We start from the raw sequence: 25,476 nt of genomic DNA on the forward strand, positions 1-25,476 counted from the left end.
CACCATCCTCCTCTATTCCCCACTTCCCTTCATCACCACTCCTTCCACACATACTACTTTACATGGCTGTAGTGAAAAATGATTGGTAAATATTTGTATGGCAACTGAACATGTAAAACACTATTATATAACTAGTATTATATAGACTCTCCCTCCATTCCCCTCATCCCTTCCTCCACCTCCTTCTCCCTCTCAATTCCCCTAATCCTCCTCTCCCCACCTGTCCATAGTGGTGTTTGCTTGATGCATTTCATGGTATGTCATGCATTTCTCTCTTGGTTTGTGGCATTTATTTAATGCCATCCACAGTTTATTTGTGTGGTAAGCACCGCGATGAGATGGCACAGAAAGGGGATAGACCAGGGGTAGGAAAACTACAGCCCGCAGGACGGATCCGGCCTGTCAGGGCTTTGGATTTGACCCACGGGATTGCCTTTCCTGTGGCGCTGTGGCCCCCTCCCAGAAGGGGCGGGCAACACGTCCCTGTGGCCCCTGGGGGGGCAGAGGGCTCTGTGCGTTGCCCTCACCTGCAGGCACCGACTCCCGCAGCTCCTATTGGCCAGGAATGGGGAACCGTGGCCAATGGGAGCTTCGAGAGAGGTACCCACAGGCGAGGGCAGCACGCAGAACCCTCTACTCCCCACTCCCGCAGGGGCAGGGACATGGTGCCGGCCGCTTCCGGGAGAGGTGCGGCGTGGGGCCAGGGCAGGCAGGGAGCCTGTCTTAGCTCTCCTGTGCGCCGCTGCCACCCCAGAGCGGCTCCATGTAAGCGGTGTGGGGCTGGAGCCTGCACCCCAACTGCCTGCCCTGAACCCCCTGCCACACCCCACACCCCTTCTGCACCCCAACCACCTGCATGGAGCCCCCTGACACACCGCAACTCCCTGCCCTGAGCCCCCAACCCCCTGCCCTGAGCCCCCTGCCACACCTTGCACCCCAACCCCCTGCCCTGAGCCCCTTCCGGCACCCCCCACCCCTTGCTGCATCCTGCACTCTCTCCTGCACCCAAACCCCTGCCTTAGCCCTACATTCATGGCTCTGCATGCAATTTCCCCACCCAGATGCCCACCCCTTGGATAGACAGTGGGATGGAGAGAGAGGAAGAGGTGGGTGGCTAAAGGGGTCGGGGGAAGAGGGATGGGTGGACAGTGACAGATGCAGAGAGTGACAGCTCCGATGGGACAGAGCAACTTAAGGTTGGCACTTTTGGATGGACAGATTCCTGGAGGTTTCATCACATGACATAATCTTTAATTAAAGATTAATTTTTACTTCCTGGAGACTCTAGGCCAAACCTGGAGGGTTGGCAACCCTAGGGCAGCTGCACACCTGGTTCCAGAACTGGCAGCCGGGTGCAGCGTGTCCTGAGTTTGCCTGGCTCACAGGAGCCGCTGGGCACGGTGGGGACACGCCCGGGTAGCAGGGGATCTGCAGGAACTATAGCTCGGAACTATAGGGCGCTGGCTTGTCCCCGGCCGGAGCACTTAATGCAGTGCTCCGCCCGGAGCGAAGCCGCGGTGCACGCAGGAGCCGCATGGACGAGCCGGGCTGCGCGGCTCCGGGCACTCCCCCGAGCGGCCGGGAGCAGGAGCCCCGGCCCCGGGGGTCGCCCTGCGGCAACTGGATGGCGACTCACCCTAAGGTAGGTGGGGGGTCGGGCCCGGGGCGGACCTTACAGGGGCCCCGCAGAGCGCGCTCCCCGCCGTCCCAAGGCTGCTCCCCGCGGCAGGAGCCGAGGAGCGGGCCCCGCTGTGCAGCCAGGCTTGGGGTGTCCGGGTCCCGCCGCGGTGGGGCCCACACAAGCCCCCGCCCAGCCGGGTGGCTCCTCGGTGCTGCATGGCCCGGCCCCCCGCGTGAAGGAGAGCGGAGCTGTCCGGACTGGGTGCTCCCCCAGCTGTTGACAGCTGGATCCCGCGTGTGGTAACTGAGTTATTGGGGTCCTGGTTGTGCATTTATGGTTTGACAGTTGAGGTCTGTAGCCAAGACAATACAAAATAAAATACGATATCTTCACTTATTTAAATAATATCTTTAGCGTGAATCTTGTCTCACATATACCTGTTAATTTATCTTAAGCTGCTGAAAGCCTTATTTGAAAACGAAGATTGACTAGAGAGTTTCTGCAAATTTCCCAAGAAGTTTTGCTTGAGTTCTTGAAGGAATATTTCAAGCTGACAAATTCGATCTCAGTGCCCTGTGGTAACTTTTCACCACTAATCTTTTTTCTCACTCTCAGCCTCACCATTGAAAAAAACACATCCAGGAAATAAACAAAAAACAACTTGTGAGCTACCTTCCTTTAGGGAGGAAGGAGAAAAGGAGTACCCAACTACAATAATGTGTCAAACTGTGAGCATTAAGATCAAAACCTAGAGCAGGGGTGGGCAAACTTTTTGGCCCGAGGGCCACGTCTGGCAATAGAAATTGTATGGGAGGCCATGAATGATCACAAAATTGGGGTTGGGGTGTGAGAGGGTTCTGGTTGGGGGGTGCGGGCTCTGGGCTGGGGCCAGAAATTAGGAATTCAGGGTGCGGGAAGGGGCTCTGGGTGGGGGGGGGGATGAGGACTTCGTCTGGGGGTGCAGGCTCTGGGGTGGGGCTGGGGATGAGTTTGGGGTGTAGGAGGATGCTCTGGGCTGGGAAGGGTTCGGAGGGCAGGAGGGGGATCAGGGCTGGGGTTGGGGCATGGGGGGAGGCTCAGGGGTGCAGGCTCCGGGCAGCGCTTACCTCAAGCGGCTCCCGGAAGTAGCGGCATGTCCCCGCTCTGGCTCCTACACGGAGGCGCGGCCAGGCGGCTCTGCGCTGTGTCCCGACTGCAGGCGCTGTCCCTGCAGTTCCCATTGGCTGCAGTTTACGGCCAATGGAAGCTGCGGGGGCAGCGCTTGGGGCGGGGGTAGCGTGCAGAGCTGGAGCCCCCTGGCTGTCCTTACGCATAGGAGCCGGAGAGGGGCTATGCCACTGCTTCCAGGAGCCATGTGGAACGGCCTCTGACCCTGCTCCCCAGCAGGAGCTCGAGGAGGGCCGGATCTTGTACACGGGCTGTAGTTTGCCCACCCCTGACCTAGAGTCTAGACAGACACACAGAGATAGTAACATGACTAGGTAAACAGAGATTTTATGCTCCCCTTATCTGATCTCTTTTCATTACTTATTTGTATATTATTAATTTGAATGGTGTTTCACAGGAAACTTTTTAAAAGAGCATAATTTCTGCCCTGAAAAGCACTGATTGTAAATTCCTTATGACACTGACCTTTGTCATCTTGGATGTCTGTAAAGCACCATAGGCCCCATGCACACCAACAGAGCTATATAAATAATGAGTCTCCTGTTACTATTACTCTTCCTTGGAATAGTCAAACTGCTAAGTCTCTTTTTTGGAAGAGGAACTTGATGGATTAATGTGATTTTAATGTAATAAACTTCTTAAGGGTTTAGCATATGGAGAGACCTTATCTTACATTCTATAATCAGAGCTGTTGAAGAGTATTAGCATGTTATTTACTCCTTCATGTAACATAAGAACCAGGGTCTCCCAGTGAAATTAATAGGCAGCAGGTTTAAAATAAACATAAGGAAGTATTTCTTTGCACAACCTGTACAGGGAATGTTCTGAAGGTCAGAAGTATAACTGGATTCAAAAAAGAATGAGATAAATTCTTGGAGGATAGGTCCATCAACGGCAAGATGGTTGGGGATGCATCCCTATGCTCTGGTGTCCCTAAACCTCTGACAGCCAGAAGCTGAGACTGGACGATAGGGGACGAATCACTCGATAATTGCCCTGCTGAAGCATATGGCACTGGCCACTGTCAGAAAACAGGATATTGGGCCAGATGGACCATTGGCCCGACTCAGTATGTCCATGTTTATGTACTGTAGCAGAAATAGATGAAACTCAGAATCTTTCTCCACAAAAACAGCTCTGTTCCAGAAACAGTCAAGATTCTTTTAATACCTTTTTATCTGGGCCACGCGGAAATGTAACTTTAAAATATTTTAAGAGGTCAGTATATTTATTGATGTTTAATCTTTCTGAATCTTAATAGCAGTTCTTTAAACAGGCTCCATACTTTCTCATGCTGTTTTGAAAGGTTTTATGTATCTGTACCAATTTGGCTTGTGCTCTGCATTCTTTGATTGCTGTTACATGTTGGTTTCAGCTCACAGAGATGATGTCATTGGATGTGGCTGACAGCACTCAAGTATATGCTGCGTTCTTAGTTTACTTGGATCTTTTAGAAGGTAAATCAGTGAAAGTATTTTTCTTGCGAGGCTGAGCAATCTGGGACATCAAATAAACTAACACATGAACTCTGATTTTTGAAGACCTACGTGCTAGTAGCATCCATTCCATGCTCTCGGTATCCCAAAATTTAGCACAGTAATCAGCTACACTGAACAAGGCGCGTGTGAGTGGTATTGAGTGTTTCAGGTATTGAGGAAAATGTAAATTTTGGCCCATGAGTTTGTTCAGACCTGCCATCATTAATTATATCTCTCCAAAGCAAATGATTGATCATTGTTTGAGTGAATGCTATTATATTAATGCAATTACAGCAATCCTGAATAAACATTTTTTAACTTTATTTCCCTGCCTGAAGGGATTGAGATCTGCTGTGTTATCACTATTCTAGCTGTTATCACCCACTTTCTCAGTATCTTAATATTTTTCAAATTTGGGTTGATACCAGGTTAAAATCTTACACTTAAGAGAACTGTGAAAAGAGATGCATGGATTTTTTTGTTTTTGAAAAACAAATACTTGAGTTACACCAGAGAAAGTTCTGGCTCCCATCATAGTACTGCTGAAGTCAACAGAGCTATGCTGATTTACACCAGCAGAGCAGTGGTTCTCAAGCAGTGGAATGCATACCCCTGGGTGTACGCAGACATCTTCTATGGGGTACATCAACTCATTTAGATGTTTAACTAATTTTACAACACAGGCTACATAAAAAGAAGTAGCAAAGTCAGTATAAACTAAAATTTCATACAGGCAATGACTTGTCACTGTTCTATAGACTACATCAGCAGTTCTCAAACTGTGAGCGAGTTCGTTTTAATGGAGTTGTCAGGGCCAGTGTTAGACTTGCTGGGGCCCAGGGCAGAAAGCTGAAGCCCAAGACCCACCATGCAGGGCTGAAGCCGAAACCCTAATTTTTAAGTGAGGTGAAACTTGAGTTAAGCAAGACAACTCTGACTCCTGAAAGGGGTACAGTAGCCTGGAAAGGTTGAGAACCACTGCAGCTGAGGACCTGGCCTTTAGTCCCCTGTTGCTGTTTTATTAAAGAATTGTTCACAAGCCAATAGTTGGCACTTGACTGGGAAAACTTTGTGTCTTGTGGGGAATACTTTGCATCATAGGTGCCGACTCTGTGGGTGCTCCGTGGCTGGAGCACCCATGGGGAAAAATTAGTGGGTGCTCTGCACCCACTGGCAGCCAAGCTCCCCTCCCCGTCCTCGCCTCCGCCTCCTCCCCTGAGTGCACCGCGTCCCCGCTTCTCCCCCTAGCTCCCAACACTTGCTGCCGCAAAACAGCTGTTTCACAACGTACCAAGCTCCGGGTGGGAGGAGCAGGAACACGGCGCGTTCAGGGGAGGAGGCGGGGAAGAGGCGGGACCAGGGTGGGGATTTGGGGAAGGAGTCCAATAGGGGCAGGGAGGGGGTGGAGTGGGGGCGGGGACTTTGGGGAAGGGGTTGGAATGGGGGTGGGGCAGGGGTGGAGTCAGGGTGGAGCTGAGGGGAGAGGGGGGTCGAGCACCCACTGGCGCCAGCAGAAGTTGGCACCTATGCTTTACATAGGGGGAAAAATAAAGACCACAATAAGTTGACTTTCTTCCCAAATGTATACCCACCTTTATGATGCAAACAGAGAGAGACCTGTGTGTTGTGCTTTGGTCCCTCTCTTTTATTTTCAGGTAAAAACTGGCATGATGTGACATGCATTGGACTAGCAGAACTCCAGCTCATATGTCTCCGTGGCCGTGAGAAAGAAGCTGAGAATTTACAGGTTGTGGTGCCAACACCTGTCCACATGTCATTCACTCATCAGAGGTGAGCAAGTGATTCCAGAGTATTTGGTGCTGAATTACCAGAAAGAAAAAAAAAAATAGAGGATGTAAATATTGATAGGGCAGCTAATAACTCCTATAAAGCTTTAGAAAAACATTCTCTGCCAAACAAAAAGATGACCCTCCCCCCCAAAAAAATGGGGGGCAGAGGAAAAACAAATTTGAACATATGAGCTGAGTTATTTCTAGTATTAGGAACATTATGAGGCTGGGATTTTTTTCCTTTAGCCTGATCAGTTTCTTTTGCCTTTTCCTCCCTTGAAATCATAACCCTGCAATGTAACGATTTCAACAGCAATTGGCTGTGTGTCCATTCAAAAAATGTTTTGTACTGTTTATAGACCTATCTGAAGTATTAATGGTGATCACTTCTAATGGAGTTTATCTGGATAATTCTTTTGAAGTACCTTGAAGATGATGAAAAATGCTTATTTTCTACTGCTTTTGTTAGTTACTGAATCACAGGAATGGACTCTGTATTTTTTTTTTATTTAAATATAATCCTGGCCACTGTCTGTCTGAAAATTTGCTTTTACAGGCTGAAAACAGTTATATATAACTGCGTTTTCAGAGCTATGCTTTTGCATTAGATCTATGTTGGAAAGTGCTCTATAAACCCTTACTTTCACAGCTACACATACAATTTCTTGTGGTGCTCAAGGAGGGAAAAACAAGAAAGATGTGCTTTTCTAATGACATGGGTTTTGTAATGGAAAGTGTTTTCGGGGTTACTTTAAAAAGAAATTCTGTTCAGATCCAACTTTTTTTATGTTTTGGATGTGTTCTAATGGTTAGGTAAAATGTACAGTATTCTTCCCCATCTGATAATGGCTATCTTCTTTCTCTTCCTCTGCCCCCATGCCTGATATCCTATCCTATGACACCTCTAAGGAACTGTTTATCTAAAGCCCTGCATGGATACAACATTTGTATCCGCATCCGATCTGCATACATGGTCCACGGATATAAAGTGGATATCCTCAGATTTGCAGGGCGCTAATTGTCACTTTGGTCATTTATTACTGTGATGTCAGGGGAGCTGCTAACAGATCACACAGTTAATTGCACTTGATGTACAGTGAACTTCATTTATATGCATGCTCTGTGAATGTCTTTTTCGGCACATTTACATATTCCAGTGATTTTATAGATGACAGACTTGTCTGAAGCAAACAACCTTGCATCCCAATAGTAAATGTGTAGTAGGTTATTCTGTGGGTATCTCTTCAGCAGCAATAAATCTGTGGCAGGAAATCTGTACTACGGCAACTAGTTATGTGTTTGGAAGTTTTCTAGTTGTAAATTAATAAGATTTTTCAATTACTATTCAACAAACCAATCATTTGGCTATTATGGATATGGTTTTAAAAAGAAATATTACAAAACGGTATTGTCAGATGGCATGATGCTGCTCTGCTGTATAATCACAAAGCTATTGAAAGAAGAGCTGGGAGGCAAAGTATTTGCTACTGTTCTGCTTCTTGTGAAGGTGTTGATCATTTTCTGTGGGGAGGGATTTCTCTCACAGTTTTGGGGTTGGAGATAGACCCAAAATGGATGTGGGTAGTTAGGTAGCAAACTAGGATATTGGCTTTTCTCACTGTTGTTGTTTTCTGCATGCTGTCTCTTGTTTCCTACGTGTTGGTGGGATTCTACTGGAAGTGGAAACCTTTTCCTCCCTGTGGGTGGGCAGGTGTCTGCAATTCTGTGTCCTAACATGTATTTTATTGCAGGGAAATACAGCACAACATTTGTAACCCATCTTTGTATTCCATTGGACTTTTCATTCATGGACTTTCTGAATTTGTTTGTACTGTGGTGGCACTGTTTGCTCTGTTTCTGGCATCAGTGTGGATGAAATCTTTTACTGGAAGGATAGTTGACTGTTAGAGTGAATGCATTACATTGATTAAAAGTACAGTTTGTGACCAGCTTTTGCTATTGAGTAAATATATAGAGTACGTTGTCACTAAAATGTGTTCTGGCTGAATACGGTTCTCCACTTACAGATGACTCCATTAAAGCTGTGCGTATGCCTGTCCCTAATGCTGGTTTAATAGCCATTGCTGATATCTGGCAGGAGAATGGTATGGATACTGCTGAACACAATGTAGATACATGATTCTTGATGTCTTCAGTATACAGTGACTGGTGTCTCAATGGTCACCATCAAAAGGAGCCAAATAGAATGACCTGAATTCTGTAAACAGCCACAGGAAAAGTCCAACAAGTGCATCCTTGGGGATGGAATTTCACAGGCACATCTTACCAGTGAGAATGCCTGCCCCCTCTTGCTGACACTGAGCAGCGAGAATCCAGAGGATTGTTTCTGGGGTACAGTAACTCCTCACTTAAAGTCGTCCCAGTTAATGTTGTTACATTGCTGATCAATTAGAGAACATGCTTGTTTAAAGTTGCCCAATGCTCCCATATAACGTTGTTTGGCAGCCACCTGTTTTGTCCTCCGCTTGCAAAAAGAGCAGTCCGTTGCAGCTAGCTCGTGGGGGCTTGGAACCAGGGTGGACCAGCAGCCCCCCCCATCAGCTCCCCTAAGTTCCCTGTGCGGCAGCCACCCAGCAGGCTATCAGTTGCCTGTAGTTCAGCTGCCCCTCCCCCACTGCCATGTGCTGCTCCTGCCCTCTGCCTAGGAGCTGCTCCCGGGAGCCTCCTGCTTGCTGTGCAGTGGGGAAAGTGAGGGGCTAATGTGAGGGTGGCCCCCTCCCCTCTGTTTCTGTCCTCCTCATTTCCCCCCCACCACTTACCCCATCTCTATAGAGCATGGGGGGACACAACAGGTCTCAGGACGGAGGGAGCTTGCTGGCAGCAGCTGCTGTCTCAACTTGCTGATCTACTTAAAAAGGCAATGTACTTAGAGTGGAGTCAGCATACTTAAAGGGGCAATGCGCGTCTCTCACTCACACACATGGTGTATATCTCTGTCTCGCTCTGCCTCTACCTCCATTTGTGCTGCCTTGTAGAGTGTGAGGCTATGGTAACAACAATGCGTTAACCCTTGAGGGCTCAGTCAAGTGCTAGTTCATCATTTAGCAGTAAGGCATTCCCTGGGAAATATCCCACCCTCTTCCACCCTCTGACTCCATCACCTCAACCAAGCTTCACAACCATCATTGCTGTGTACAGTATTAAATTGTTTGTTTAAAACTTCTACTCTGTGTGTGTGTGTGTGTGTGTGTGTGTGTGTATGTATAGTCTTTTGTCTGGCGAAAAAAATTTCCCTGGAACCTAACCCCCCCCCTATTTATATTAAATCTTATGGGGAAATTGGATTAGCTGAACATCATTTCACTTAAAGTAGCATTTTTCAGGAACATCACTACAACGTTAAGTGAGGAGTTACTGTACATGGAGCAAAAGGTAACGCTGTGTGTAAGGGCTGTAAATAATTAATCTGCAAGTATCCCAAATGTCACTCTTTGAAAATGACTTTTCTATATGCAAAACAATAAAGTGAATTGTAAAGCTGGTTGGAAATGCAGCAGGTTGCAATAATGCTGATCCCTTGTTCTGACTGTCAGTTTAATGAGCTAACCTTGTCTTGTGTTAGTGTTGAAACCATGGTTTAAATTGTTGATTAAAATGTACTGGCACTATAGCTAACTGAGCCTGGAAATGATAAGCTAAATAAAAAGAAGGTAGCAAATGGCTGTTGTTCACTTAATCTATAAGAATCAGGTCTTGGAGCAGGTAGGGGTTGCTGGAGTGGTGACCTCCCTCTCAAAGCCACTTGAAAAGGTACTTGCCAGTGGCCAAAGCAGTTCTGCATCTGCAGATGTTTAGGCACAGAGCAGCTTCTTTGGCTGACTCAGTCACTGGAGGAGTGAGTTTTTAAAGGCGCCATGTTGACGGTGCAGTGGGAGTCACTAGTAAAAGAAATAACATGAATGATAAAATTGGATGATTTTTTTTTTTAAGCTAAAATTCTGAGCAGCATCTTAAACCTTATTTGGGGGATTTGATACTGAATTTTAGAGGACTTCATTTTCTCATGTTATCAAGTTTATGGTGTTAATTGAAATAATTTCATAAGGTAAAGCAGTACTCCTTAGAAACTAAGGCCACATTCCTGCAAGCTGCTCCAAGTTACCTCCCTGTAACTGCATGGAACGCAATGACTTACCCCTGGTCTACACTGGGGATGGAGGAGCAGGGGATCAACCTAAGATACGCAACTTCAGCTACGAGAATAGCCTAGCTGAAGTCGACGTATCTTAGTTTGACTTACCTTGCATCCTCACGGCGTGGGGTCAATTGCCGCGGCTCCCCCGTCAACTTTGCTTCCGCCTCTCGCCGAGCTGGAATTCAGCAGTTGACGGGAGAGCGATCGGGGATCAATTTATCGTGTCTACACTACTCGCGATAAATCGATCCCCAATAGATCGATCGCTGCCCGCCGATCCAGTGGGTAGTGTAGACGTACCCTTAAAGAACTCAATACTACTCCTGTTGAAGTCAGTGGCAAAACTATTGACTTCAGTGGAAGTGGGATCTAATCAAATTTACTGCATTTCAAAAGCTAATCTTATTACACAAGCCGAGAAGACTTGGGGCTGTATTTGGAGAGGATGGGCCCACTGTCTGAGTGCTTAAAATTGAGCTTACTGAGGCTTCTGTGAGTAAATACTGTGACAGACCCAGACCAGTGGGGTACAGGAGTCTGGTAGAGGGCAAATATACTGGTCACTGGATGAGTAGTTTTCTGTTCCCTGAGTGACCAGAGCAGGGGCTGCACTAGAGTAATCAGGAACCTGCTAGAACCAGTTAAGGCAGGCAGGCTAATTAGGACACTTGGAGACAATTAAGAAGAAGCTGCTAGAATCAATTAAGGCAGGCTAATCAGGGCACCTGGGTTTTAAAAGGGCTCACTTCAGTTTGTGGTGCGAGTGTGAGGAGCTGGGAGCAAGAGGCGCAAGGAGCTGAGAGTGAGCGTGAGAGGGTGTGCTGCTGGAGGACTGAGGAGCACAAGCGTTATCAGACACCAGGAGGAAGGTCCTGTGGTGAGAATAAGGAAGGTGTTTGGAGGAGGCCATGGGGAAATAGCCCAGGGAGTTGTAGCTGTCATGCAGCTGTTACAGGAGGCACTATAGGCAGCTGCAGTCCACGGGGCCCTGGGCTGGAACCCAGAGTAGAGGGCAGGCCCGGGTTCCCCCCAAACCTCCCAATTGACCTGGACTGTAGGTTCTTCCAGAGGGGAACGTCTCTGGGCTGTTCCCCAACCCACATGGTGAATCTCTGAGGCAAGAAAATCCGCCAATAAGCGCAGGACCCACCAAGATAGAGGAGGAACTTTGTTACAATACCTCTAGAACAAGATTCTGCTTCTTTATGTCTTTTCCACCCTCCAATCAAAAATACCTTGCTGGGATGTGGAGAGCCTGTTTTTGGCCCTGCTGAATTGAACAGTGATTTGCACAGTAGTAGGAAAGATCAGTCTTGTTTATGTATCTGAGAAGAACCTGTGGATTTTAGTCCATGTGGTCCCTTGGCTCTGCCATGTTCCCTATTTATCGCAGACAGACAGCTGTGTCCACCAGCGTATTTTGTCTTTAGTGTCTACTTGTCAAATTAAATGTAACATCCCTGTGGCAGGGAAAACACCACAGCAGCCCAACACTGTAGCATTTAATTTCAGAAAGAGGAACTACGCAAAAATGAGGTTAGTTAAACAGAAATTAAAAGGTACAGCACCAAAAGTAAAATCCCTGCAAGCTGCATGGAAACTTTTTAAAGACACCATAATAAAGGCTCAACTTAAATGTATACCCCAAATTAAAAAACATAGTAAGAGAACCAAAAAAGAGCCACTGTGGCTAAACAAAGTAAAAGAAGCAGTGAGAGGCAAAAAGTCATCCTTTAAAAAGTGGAAGTTAAATCCTAGTGAGGAAAATAGAAAGGAGCATAAACTCTGGCAAATGAAGTGTAAAAATATAATTAGGAAGGCCAGAAAAGAATTTGAAGAACAGCTAGCCAACGACTCAAAGTAATAGCAAAAAATTTTAAGTACATCAGAAGCAGGAAGCATGCTAAACAACCAGTGGGGCCACTGGATGATCGAGATGATAAAGGAGCACTCAAGGACGATAAGGCCATTGCAGAAAAACTAAATGAATTCTTTGCATCGATCTTCATGGTTGAGGCTGTGAGGGAGATTCCCAAACCTGAGCCATTCTTTTTAGGTGACAAAACTGAGGAACTGTCCCAGATTGAGGTGTCATTAGAAGAGGTTTTGGAACAAATTGATAAACTAAACAGTAATAAGTCACCAGGACCAGATGGTATTTACCCAAGAGTTCTGAAGGAACTCAGATGTGAAATTGCAGGACTACTAACTGTCATCTGTAACCTATCATTTAAATCAGCTTCTGTACCAAATGACTGGAGGATAGCTAATGTGATGCCAATTTTTTTAAAGGGTTCCAGGGAAGACCCCGGAAATTACAGGCTGGTAAGCCTGACTTCAGTACCGGGCAAAGTGGTTGAAACTATAATAAAGAACAAAATTGTCAGACACATAGATGAACATAATTTGTTGGGGAATAGTCAACATGGTTTTTGTATAGGGAAATCATGCCTCACCAATCTACTAGAATTCTTTGAGGGGGTCACCAAGCATAAGGACAAGGGGGATCCAGTGGATATAGTGTATTTAGATTTTCAGAAAGCCTTTGACAACGTCCCTCACCAAAGACTCTTAAGCAAAGTAAGCAGTCCTGGGATAAGAGGGAAAGTTCTCTCATGGATTGGTAACCGGTTAAAAGATAGGACACAAAGAGTAGGAATAAATGGTCAGTTTTCAGAATGGAAAGAGGTAAATAGTACTAGGCCTAGTCCTATTTAACATATTCATAAATTATCTGGAAAAAGTGGTAAACAGTGAGGTGGCAAAATTTGTAGATGATCTAAAACTTCTCAAGATAGTTAAGTCCCAAGCAGACTGCGAAGAGCTACAAAAGGATCTCATAAAACTGGGGGACTGGGCAACAAAATGGCAGATGAAATTCAATGTTGATAAATGCAAAATAATGCACATTGGAAAACATAATCCCAACTATAATATAAAATGAGGAGGTCTAAATTAGCTGTTACCACTCAAGAATGATCTTGGAATCATTGTGGATAGTTCTCTGAAAACATCCACTCAATGGGCAGCTGCAGTCAAAAAAAGTGAACAGAATGTTGAGAATCATTAAGAAAGGGATAAATAATAAGACAAAATATCATATTGCCTCTATATAAGTCCATGGTACATCTTGAATACTGTGTGCAGATGTGGTTGCCCCATCTCAAAAAAGATAAATTAGACTTGGAAAAGGGCAACAAAAATGATTAGGGGTATGGAATGGCTGCCATATGAGGAGAGATTAATAAGACTGGGACTTTTCAGCTTGGAAAAGAGACGACTAAGGGGTGATATGATAGAAGTCTATAAAACCATGACTGGTGTGGAGAAAAGTAAATAAGGAAGTGTTATTTACTACTACTTATAACAAAAGAACTAGGGGCCACCAAATGAAATTAATAGGCAGCAGGTTTAAAACAAACAAAAGGAAGTATTTTTTCACACAACGCACAGTCAACCTGTGGAACTTCTTACCAGAGACTATAACAGGGTTCAAAAAATAACTGGATAAGTTCATGGAGGATAGGTCCATCAATGGCTATTAGCCAGGATGGGCAGGGATGGTGTCCCTAACCTCTGTTTGCCAGAAGCTGGGAATGTGCGACAGGGGATGGATCACTTGATGATTACCTGTTTTATTCATTCCCTCTGGGACACCTGGCATTGGCACTGTCAGAAGACAGGATATTGGGCTAGATGGACCTTTGGTCTGACCAAGTATGGCCGTTCTTATGTTCTTAAAGTGTTCCAGAATTAAGGCCCCAGCCCAGTAAATCATTTAAACACAGCTGGTTCCTGTGAAGTCAATGAAACTACTGGCATGAGCGTAAGTGTTTGCAGGACTGGTGCCTGAATCTTGTGGGTATTGTTAAAAGCTCTGATTTTTTTTCAGACTTTATAGAATGTTATTTTTTAAGGTGACAAACACATCTATAACTGAACAAGTCTTTTATTATTAAAAGTGATTTGTCACTTCCCTTTGTTAACTTTTTACATATAATCTTGGACCGTAAAAATCAATGAAGCCAGTTTCCCTCTCAGGTTGTTAGTATCGCACTGTTTGGGTTTCAAGCAGACAGGGGCGGCTCCAGGCACCAGCGCACCAAGCGCGTGCCTGGGGCGGCAAGCCGCGGGGGGCGGCCTGCCAGTCGCCGTGAGGACGGCAGTCAGGCTGCCTTCAGCGGCATGCCTGCGGGAGGTCCGCTCGTCCCGTGGTTTCGGCGGTGGGTACCCGAAGGCGCGGGACCAGTGGACCTCCCGCAGGCATGCCGCTGAAGGCTGCCTAACTGCCGTGCTTGGGGCGGCAAAATACATAGAGCTGCCTCTGCAAGCAGAGGAGGGTTTATTTGATTAAACATAACTTTATGTTTTGACAAATATTTTTTAAAAGTGTTTATTGGTCTTATGTCAACAGACTATTTGTACAAAAGTTTGGGGGCCAGAAGTGGGTTGATGTCCCTTTTAAACATGTGTCCAATTTGTAATTAGGCAACATGTTTTCTTCTAGTGAGCTGTAGCAATTTTTGCCTAGAAACAATAGCACTATCATTTTTCTGGTTCACTTTTACCTTGTAAGTGAAATTAAACATTCTCTTCACAACTGTAATTGTCAGTAGTTCCTCCAGCCACTAGGATCAATTAGTTGCAAATTGCTCACTTGTAAGATCATTCTTAAAAAGGTATACATTATAATTAAAGCTACTTCAAATGTTAATACCTGCCTCTGGAAATTTCCACTAAATGCATCCGAAGAAGTGGGCATTCACCCACGAAAGCTCATGCTCCGATACGTCTGTTAGTCTATAAGGTGCCACAGGACTCTTTGCTGCTTTTTCAATTATTAAATTTCCTGAAACTGGTAAGTTGGTTAGCATCAAAATAGAAAGTTGTTAAAAATCAGTCAGTAATTACTATTTATACCACTATGAACACAAGTGAATTAAGTTGCTATAGTCTAATACAGATTGCAGAAGTCTAGTTATTTCTTAGAGGGGGAGAAGGGAGGTCTCTGAAGTCAATTAGTCTTAAATATTAAATGTTAAAAACAGACTTGTAGACTCCCCTGCAGGATCCTATGCCAAAATAAGGAGAGTGACTTTTTATTGTGTGCAATAAGGCCAATGACTATTTTTATCATATGTGAATTTAACCTTCCTCTGTTGCCTCATTTTACCCAAATTTGAAAGCCAAAGCTGGATCAAGGGCATAGTGCCTGGGATTGGAAGGGCTGACTTTTCACACACACACTGGCCCAAGGTCTATCCATCTCTCCGGTTTCAAGGCAGGCATCTGGGAGCAGTGTTTGGCGTAATACTTGCTTGCCTGGCTGGATGCTCTGCTGCACTGACTGCAATACTGTAGAGAACTTTTCCGTTGGTTATCGTGAGTAAGGGGACTCTTGTTTCCAGCAGAAGTTTGGGTGAAGTGCTGATTTCTGTGTACAGAGACTAACATACATTAATTCTCCAGCCCTGACTTGCCTCTTCACATGATTGGAGGGGGAGGAAGCTGTTCAGTTTGGTCAAGCTTCTGCTGAATTATTCATCCAGGCGCTATAAAGGATAGATTCAAAACCTACAGCTTGCATGGCATGGAAAGGTTATGGCTCATTTCAGCTAACTAGAGCCCTATACCATTTATTACAAACTGCTCACGGCACTCAGTGTTTTGTCTTTGCTTTTCAGACATTTTTTGCAAAGAGAATTTAATAGAAATAAACTTTATCTTCACCTCCCTCTTTGGCTTGTTGCACTGGTTGCCCATGTCCAGTTTCCTGTAAGGTCTGTCCTGCTCTTTTGAGGATTTCCCTGAATATGGCTTGGGCAGCTAAGCAATTCTTCAGTTGCCTGGAGTCTACTGCTTCTTTCTCTGGCCCTCCCCCTCCAAAAAGAAAGAGCATGCACACTCCATCCTGCCCTCCAAAAGGACACTGTTAACTTGAAATCTAATTAGCATTAAATGAGTTTTAAAATAGTCTCAGGCATTATACCTGCCCCTTCTATTCAGAATCATGCCCATCACTGTCATGTCTATGAATATTCCAGAGTGCATTAAATGAAGGGACTAGTATCTGTTGTGTGATGACACGTGAGCCTCCCCTGCTATTTGTGATTTTACTACTGTGTTTTCCTAATGTGAGAGAGACCCACGTGACAATAGAAACTGTGCTGAATGCAAAGTGCTGTCACATACGCGAGCTGGGGAAATACTTTGTCTAACCTCAGTGATGAGGATTTTGTCTCTTACTTGTAATGACAGTAGATAAAATATTTTCACACACGTGTGGAATTGAAAAAAATCAATGGTGTCTCTTTATTTTGGGTACTTACTGGTTAGTGATCAAAGGACTGGGTTGCAGCATGAGTGTTGTTTTGGGTAAACTGTTAAGCAGAGGAGTATGGCCTATTGGCTATAATTCGTGATTGGGAATTGAGATCTGGATAGTACTCCTGCGACTGCCATGTAACCTCAGTTGATGGTTCTATAAAATGGAGAGAATATCTACTTCACAGGTGTTGGGCTTAGTTCAAAGCCCTTTAAGGGTATGTCTACACTGCAGCCCAAGCTCTGGGACCCTCCCACCTCGCAGGATCCTAGAACTCGGGCTGCAGCCCAAGCCTGAACATCTACACCACAATTAAACAGCTCCTTAGCCTGAGTCAACAGGCATGGACCAGTCATGGGTGTTTAACTGCAGCGTAGACATACCCTAAGATCCTCTGCTGGGGTAGGTGGTTTAGAAATGTAAACTGTTAAATGTAGTATTTTGTATAGCAATATCTTTTTCATGATGAAATCCAATTAATCTTGTACAAAGTAGATTCCAAGTATAGTTGGATAGGGGGGTTTGTGTGCAAATTTAGGGCCTACTTCTGGTCATGCTGACCTCAATAGGAGCAGGATCTGGTTTGCTGTGAGCATGCAAAGTCACAGGCATGAATTTTAAAAGCAGAGTTTAAGTTACCCTGAAAATTTGGTCCCTTAAATCTAAGAAGAGGGGAAACACCTCTTTTACAAGAAACACTGATGTCATTTGGGGGATTATCTTTATTGCTTTGTGCGATTATTTGCATTAGAGTGAATTTTCAGTACATCTTCACTCTTGCAGTGCTTCAGTTTCTCCTAGTTTTTCTGTCCTTGGATTTTTCCCATCCTAGTGCTTCTATTGAAGATGGAGATCTGTTGCTGGTGAAACCCCAAACCTTAGCAGCCTCTGTTCAACATTCAATGACTTTTCTTTATTTTATTTTATTTTATTTTTAAAAAAAGTTTGCAGGATATTTTAGCTCAGCAGACTTCTCACTGTGCTCCCAGCAGCACAAATGCTTGATTGTTCTATAAGCTCTCTTGGGGCTCCAACTGCCTTTCAGTTTTACTAGGCAGTCACTGGCATGAATCCCTTGAAGGTGGCATGTGTAAGGGTATCTGTTGTCGCTGAACCTCTGGATGAACAGGGCTATTCTGGAGCCTCAGGCACAAGTTAATTATGTATTGTAGTGCACAATTTCATTTTGGCAAGATGGGGTAAAACACTGCAATGATTTTGCTATTGTGTATGTGCTTCATTTACAAGACAGCATTCACTAATCTAATAAGTGGAGTTTATTAGTACAATGCATGCTGTAGAGAAAAACAGAAGTCATGATCTATGATTCTGACTTATTCAAAAACCATCACAGGATGTCCCCATCGTGAGTTAAGTTTGGTGTACAAGTCTGATGTTGGAGCTTTTAATGTTGACATGTCAACAGTGACGACAACAGCCACCAGCTAAAGTTGCTCATAAAGAGCAAAAAATTCAAACCCCCTCTTGCTGCAGGTTAACCACAGCTCTATTGGCTTTGCACTTTTAGGCTACATCTTATTGAACTCTGGTAGTAGATTATATTGAGCCCCTTAAAGTTAAAAACGAGGTTGGCAAAGGGTACTTCTACAGCTCCATTGGAGAGAGGTGATTGGCTTACAACTTCTGTCAGACTGTTACGTTAACTTTAATGAGTTGGAATTTCTGTGTTCCTTTACAACATCTGTCATTATGCAAGTAACTTGTGTGTCCTAGAACTAGGTGAGCTTTGTTTTTGGGAGAAGAATTTGGTCCAAAACAGCCAGGATATCTGAAGACTGAAGCCCAGTGCACCGGGTCTGTTAACTCTTATGTCCTTTGAAGAAGATAACAATGAGAAATCATAGCTGTAGGTAATGACCAGCTATACACAGTGCATGCCATCAGCATAGTACCATTGATACTGATGTATACTCGTGTAATCAGTAAATATGGAAAGACTGGATATTGTAACACCCAGGCTGTATGATGACTGATGGGTGAGAAAGGGGGAATCAGGAATATAGTGGAAATGAAGACCGCCTTCTGGCACTGGTTCAGATTAAAATAGTAGAGTAGTCAACATTCTGGTTCCTGTTGGTCCTGGGGGATGGATCATTTCTTGGAGTACCCGAATAAGCAATGCAGGATTCAGCACTAAGGAATTAAACCATTAGCTTTGAAGTTTGGGACCTTGTCTTGAGGAACTGAGCATCCTCGGTTTCCTTCAGTCTCACTGGGAACAATATTTGAGGCTGCTCAGTACTTCACAAGACTGGTCGCTGCTGCTGCTGAGAATGTTGAGGAATGGAGGCAGTTGGAACTGTTCTGATGGGGTAAAGCGGGGGGAATACTCCAGAATTTAATTCTTCAAGAACTGTTTAATGTTACTGGGCCCTGGAGAGAGATCAGGCTATATCTTGAGCACCTGTCAACAATCCTTGGGGAAGAACCATTTCTGGCTATTAAGAGAAAATTAAGTTGGGACTACTCTTTGCTCTTTCCATTAGAGGAGAAGGACATGGGAGATAAGCAAAGTGCAAATATGGGAAACAGTTCCCCGCCTATGAAGTTCCTGGGTGACGTTCTCTGGCCAGTATTGTGCAAAAGGTCTGAATAGATTATGATAATGGACCTTTCTAGCATTAAAACCTGTGAATCTTCCCAGCAGGCGTTGAGAATGAACTGGATACAGGTACTGAGCTATGCTTTCAATCTGGGGTGTGGTTTTTCAAGTGAAGTTGGAGGCACATTGGAAGACCTACAGGCGGAAGCCTGTACCACCATAGGCTCTGCTGTGGATAATTGAGCTCCTTTATCCCCTATGCTGCTAATATTCTACTTTTCCTAGAAGAAAAGGCCATCTGTATACAAGTAGTTTCAGTTAGAGATGTTTATGGGAGCAGAAACCCCTCATATCAGTGAAACCTTAACAGGACGTAGTGGTTTGCCTTTTTCTATTATCTAAGCTGTAGTCATGTTCTTTGAATAAGTGGACTAGTTCATACTGCTATCTTTTCATAGGCTCTTAAGTTATTGAAGTGAAGGCTTATTAGCTCTGCCAGATCTGGCAAACAAATATCTAGTAATATTTCAGAAGGCCAAAACGCAGAGAGGACATCTGGAGAGGGGCTGCGTCAGTTTTTGGCATTTCTTTACTTAGGGCCAACGATCCTTTTGAAATAGAAAATCCTTTTTGTTGTATCTACATTATTAAAAAAAAAAGCACAGTGTTTATCAGTCTCTTTGTTCATTGCAGATCTGATGTACATCAAATTCACAGTGCAAATCCAGATAAACATCTATTGCAGTCTAATTATCTTCCTACTGCTCTTATGAATGACAATGGCTGAAAAGGAACTTAATCAGAAATGCTGTATGTGATCCCAATAATGATGCCTTGAAAGGGAAACAGGAAACACATGTCTGCAGACTTCCTGAATTCCTGGGACTGATTCCTTTTTAAAGCTCTCCTCAAGATAATCTCCAACAGTGCTGCATTGCATTCCATCTAGTTGCTATACACTGTATCTTCCACAAGATTCAACAAGCTCCTTTTGGCCCTGTCTGCATTAGGAAAATGACCTGTTCCAGCGATGGGTCCCCCTGGAGCATCTTAAACCATGATTGAAAATGGTTTGTCTGGTAATATTGATTGTGTTGAAGAATGGCCCAGATGCTGAAAATATCATGAAATTGAGCAAAGGAGGTGTTAGACAATCGGGAGGGCTAACGCTAAGGCCTATTAGGATGAGAAATATCCTCCCTAAGGAGTTAGATGGAGACAGGCCCATGGATTGTCTAGTCTAATTTTAAATAATTCAGACTACTCAAGAATAAACAGTAAGGAGCTCCTTCTGTGTTTGGAGGTAAGTAAAGACCACTCCAACCAACAGCACATGCTTCAATCTAGTCCCAGGGCTACTCTTAAAATGAGTATGAGTTTAAATTTCATGGGTCTTGAAATCCCTCTTGCAGCAGATGGGCACTACCACCATCCTGCATGGGCTGGTATTTCTCTAATAGGACTCTGGACACTACAAAATTATGTTAACCTAAGTTCTGTCAGCATACAGCCACCGCAGTAGTTAAATTGCTTTTGCATGTCCTCACTACAGTCCTTGTGTTGGCGGTGCGTGTCTTCACCAGGAGCACTTGTACCGACTGTACTGTCAAGTGTGGAGCATTGGGGATGGCTTCTGAAAGCCAGTAACAGTTGGTGTCTACACTGCGTTGACCTAACGACATCAACATTGACTCTGCCTCTCATGGAGTTGGAGTTATTAAGTTGGCGTAGTGGGGCAGTTATGTTGTCAGGAGCAAAATTTTAGTGTAGACATTTACATAGGTTGATGTAGCCTGCCTTTGTGTCCACCTAACTCTGTAGAGCAGACCAGGCCTCTGTCTACCTTCTGACCTGCTGTTGAATTCTTAATTGGCAGGGCGGTTTCCTGAGTTGTGCACTACTTTTAGGGCACATGTCTGCAGCAAAGGTGAGAGAATGGGGCACTTGCTGTTATGTGCAAAATTATAGTGTTGCAGATGCCAGGGAGACCCCATAGAATCCTTCCTTAGCTCTAGAACACTCTTCGCTCACACACTTTTTATTATTCAGTGTGCTTCTGTGAAAAGGACACTTGTCACCCCTCCCTACGGCCGTTTGGTATGTCGTATGGAAAATTGCTCATCACGCTGTGGAAGGCCAGAGAAGAGCAGAACCCTGCAGTTCTGAAGGTGTCGCTTGTAGTGGACCCTATTTCCGCATGCTCCAGCCCACTTCAAATCATAAATGAGCTGCCTCTAGGTTAAAAAAAAATGAGCAATTCAATCTGGAGTGAGGGCTGGGTATTTTCCCCCTACATGCCAAACTGTGCTTGACATCAGCACTTTAGCTGGTGTCCCTGGGCCAATGATATACAGCTGCACCACCATGCACCCTGGCAGGGAGATCCCAAACTAAAATCCACTTGGCAATCAAAATAGTACTAACATATAGGGGTAGGAGGAAAGCTCATTTAAGGTATTTGATCTTTAAGCATTTTGGAGGCAGTCCCCTTCTGCCCTACACATACAGCATCTCCTTGCGTAGCTGATCTCTGCTTTGTCACCAGTAGCATCTGTAGTAACACATGAGTGTGAAAATATGGCTTATGATCATTTAAATGTCTTTGCTGTGTGAAATGGCTGGCAGGCCTCCCTTTGCATGACACCTTCTGTGCGTGGGGCCCAACCGTAAAACCTGCAAGGAAATCTTTGTTTTTCTTCTTTAGTGAAACTGAAGTATGACTGATTTCTGCAAAACTCTGAGACTGCTAATAGAGCACTGGGAAGATCATGTGCTTAAAACATCATTTGGGCTTCCAGGCTGCTGCTTTATCCTCTGCCACTTCCTATTTGAAAGATAATTGGAGCTTGAGAACAGATGCATTTGGAAACACTCATTTTGAGCCAGTGTCTAACTTGCAGGATCTACATCTCTTGGGGGAGGAGGAGACTCAAAGGTACATCAAGTGATGGGGGCGTATGCATACTGTAGGGCAGGCCTGCACAACATGCGGCCCAGGCAGGGTGACCAGATGTCCCGATTTTATAGGGACAGTCCCGATTTTTGGGTCTTTTTCTTATATAGGCTCCTATTACCCCCCACCCCCATCCTGATTTTTCACACTTGCTGTCTGGTCACCCTAGGCCCAGGGGCTGCATGCGGCCTGCGTGGGCTCACTGTGCGGCCCGCAGGCGGTGAGTAGGCAAGCAGCGGGTAAGGGAGGGGGGCTGGGGAGGCAAGTGGACGGGCAGTGGTGGGGGGGCAGGTGAGCTGGCGGCAGTGGCAGGGGGCTGAGTAGGTGAGCCGGGGCGGTGGGGGGCTGAGGATGCAAGTGGCGAGTCGGTGGCTGACCTATTCTACTGATCTGGCCTGGCTCCCTTCCTCTCTCCAAGGGTTGCAGCTGTCTGGAGGTGCCTGCCTTCCACGCCTTCCTCATTCACACCTCATTCATTCAACAGGGCAATTGATTACAAAGTGGGGGCGGGGGAAGATCTTATTCTACTTCTAGCAAAAAGACATTTTTCTTTTACCTTAATTATACTACCTTAGGGGCCAGCTATAACATATTACCAAGGTTCAATACCGCTGTTGCAGGAGGGCGGCGCTGGGGAAGGAGGGTTTTTTCCCACGGGGCAGGCGGCGCTGGGGTGGGGCGGGTTGTTTTGGGGGGGCTGGGCGGTGCTGGGGGGGGGGTTGGCGGTGCTGGGGGGCGGGTTGCGGCGGGGCCAGGAGGTTTCGGCCCTCAGCTATTTTCTTTGGAGTAATATGGCCCTCGCCGCTTTACGAGTTGTGCAGGCCTGCTGTAGGGACAGGTAGGCTCTGTAGCAATATCATGGACAAACTCTCCACACAAGGCTTATTAGAAAACAAGATGGTTTTCAGTGATGTCATGTACAGATGTTGCCACATCAATCATTTAAGCCAGGGGTTCTCAAACTTCATTGCAAAGGGGGTTGTGACACTTTGGGGTCCTGATCCACAGTTTGAGAACCGCTGATTTAAGCCATTATGCACTCTTACCCGTTACATGTCACCGCTCTAACGTCCTCAACTCTGTTGGACTAAATAGTTTCTCTTAGAGCCCTGTAGATTTGTGCTTGATTTTTGGATCCTAAAATGACCTTCCTTCCCCCACCCCACCCCTGGGACCCTTGATTCAATTAGTAGACAAGTAAATAGTCAACATATTATTCCTAAAATGAACTGAGATGGAAGCATTTCTTCTCTGTGTGTTTTCCTGGATTTAAAAAATAGGAAGCAGAAAGTAGTTGACACTGAGTGTTAGTAAACTATTTGTCTTCCTCTCCCTGAAAGCTACCTTTGAGGATAATGGACTGGGTTGGGTGGCAGGAGATCTGACTTCGTTTTTCTGGCTGTCACAGACTCACTCAATTTCTCTGTGCCTCAGTTCACCCATGTGTAAGATGGAGATAATGCTCCATTTCATACTTTGTCCATCTTGTCTATTTAGATTGGAAGCTTTTCAGTTCAGAGGCTGTCTCGTGTGTGTACCGTGTCTGGTACAATTTGGCCCTCAATCTTGGATGGGGCCCCTCAGCGCTACCATCTATAAATGGTTAATAAGGTGGCAATGTAGTCAGCTGGTATATACTGTACTGTATATAAGTGAGGGCACTACCTGTTAATATATTGATGAATCCAGTTCCAACAGGGGTCTGTGCAACTGGAGAATTTTAAAATCAAAATGAAGGCTAACTTTTCCTCAGACATTTAAATGCATTTAACTCCAGAAATATAACCCCTAACAGGGCTGACTAGTGGGACTGGATCATAGGATTTTAGCGCTTACCTGAACTAATGCTAATCACGGTGTTGAACATGCATGTGTACTGAAGGCAAATAATCACGTGCTTTACAGCATAAAAATGACTTTTTATAATGGATCATGGCTCTAGTAACTTTAAGGATAAGTTAAATGAAATACTATAGGCTCTGAAAGCTTTGTAAACAGAAAAGCCTAAGCACAGCTGATAAAAGAGAGAGCACTATGTTGAAAATGTAATGCTTTGTTCCCATTGTTCCTCTTTCCTGCTCTCTTAGCTTTCTGCTGCAGGGAGAAATGGGTTCTCTAAGCAGGATGGTGGTATCCATTAGGCAATAAGCAGTGTTGCCTCTGCAGTGCATCTGTGGGAAGGTCCTTGAAGGTAGAGAATTCACTGGACAGCAGAAATGTTCACGATTTACTGGCTGGGATGTCCTCAACCCTATAAATCCTGGGAAATAAGTGATATTGCAGTTTTTAGCTTGATGCTATGTTGAAATGATTGTGAATAGATTCCTAACTGACTATCTTTTTTTCAGGCTCAGAGAGATCGTGAAGAAAGCATGTATTCCACAAGATGAAACAGATTCCCCACTGTCAGTTATCCTGGCTATAGTTGAGTCAGATTCCACAGTAGTCTATTATAAGCTGACAGATGGTTTCATAATGCCAGACCTTCCTGATGATACTGAAGACATGGACAATAAACAGTGGAGAAAGAAAAGAAGGAAGCTTTTGAGATGACTTTGAGACAAAGAGGAACTGTTTCTTGGCCCCTAATTTTCAAATCTAAACAAATTCAGTAATTTGTGTGTGTAAATTAAAAGGTACAATGGCTTAACTGCTGCTTTGCAAATCTTCACTTGCTCTGGAGAACTCGGATTTCTTGAGCATGCTTCAAAATAAAATGATATGTAACATGTTTCAAGGACCTGACTTTTATACAAGGCATGTTATGTCCTCCTCCTCTTTTTTTTTTTTTTTTTTTTTGAGAAGCAGAAGTTTTCAAAGTTTGTCCCTTCTTCACAAATACACCTACATTTGTGGTAATGGAAAGACTGAACAAAGTCAGACCTATGGCATAAGTTTTAAAGGTAAATATTTAAATAAAATAAGCTGTTCTTTAGTGTAGTGTGGTTGGAGTGAAGGTTTTCAAACACACACTTCTGCGTAAGTTAAAAAGACAGTGGTTTGTCCTACTCATGGCACCAAGAGCATTTAAAATATAAATTTCACCTTTTTGGCCTCTTACTGCTATATTTAAAGCAAAATAGAGTAGGTTTTGTCCAGGAATATTTTCTTTTGGTTTAAATGTTTTGCAACTGGAAAAATGACATCACTATAATGACTATGATAATTCCTAAGGCTACTAGAACAAGGCATGGACCCGTCATTAAAGCCCAAGACAGTGGTTCTCAACCTGCGGCCCACTCAGAACAGAGCTGCAGCCCATGTGACATCCTCAGGGCCATACAGATAGTATTGGATGCAGCCCACAACGCTAAATAGGTTGAGAACCATTGGCCCAAGATAAGGTTCAGCGACTCCTGCAATCTAACCATAGTGGCCAGTCACTAAGGTCCAATCTACATAAGCAAATGTACATGTCAGTAG

At 44.7% G+C, this 25,476-nt stretch overlaps 1 protein-coding gene across 1 annotated transcript; it reads left to right on the plus strand.

Moving 5' to 3' along the window:
- The first annotated feature begins 1,497 nt into the window (after positions 1-1,497).
- Positions 1,498-24,786, plus strand: TSEN15 (tRNA splicing endonuclease subunit 15). Its single transcript, XM_054038637.1, has 4 exons — positions 1,498-1,642; positions 4,164-4,245; positions 5,922-6,057; positions 24,402-24,786. The coding sequence occupies exons 1-4, from the start codon at positions 1,535-1,537 to the stop codon at positions 24,604-24,606; spliced, it is 531 nt and encodes a 176-aa protein (XP_053894612.1). The 5' UTR covers positions 1,498-1,534; the 3' UTR covers positions 24,607-24,786.
- Positions 24,787-25,476: the final 690 nt, after the last annotated feature.

Source organism: Malaclemys terrapin, chromosome 8, assembly GCF_027887155.1.
Source record: "Malaclemys terrapin pileata isolate rMalTer1 chromosome 8, rMalTer1.hap1, whole genome shotgun sequence".
Lineage (NCBI taxonomy): Eukaryota > Metazoa > Chordata > Testudines > Emydidae > Malaclemys > Malaclemys terrapin.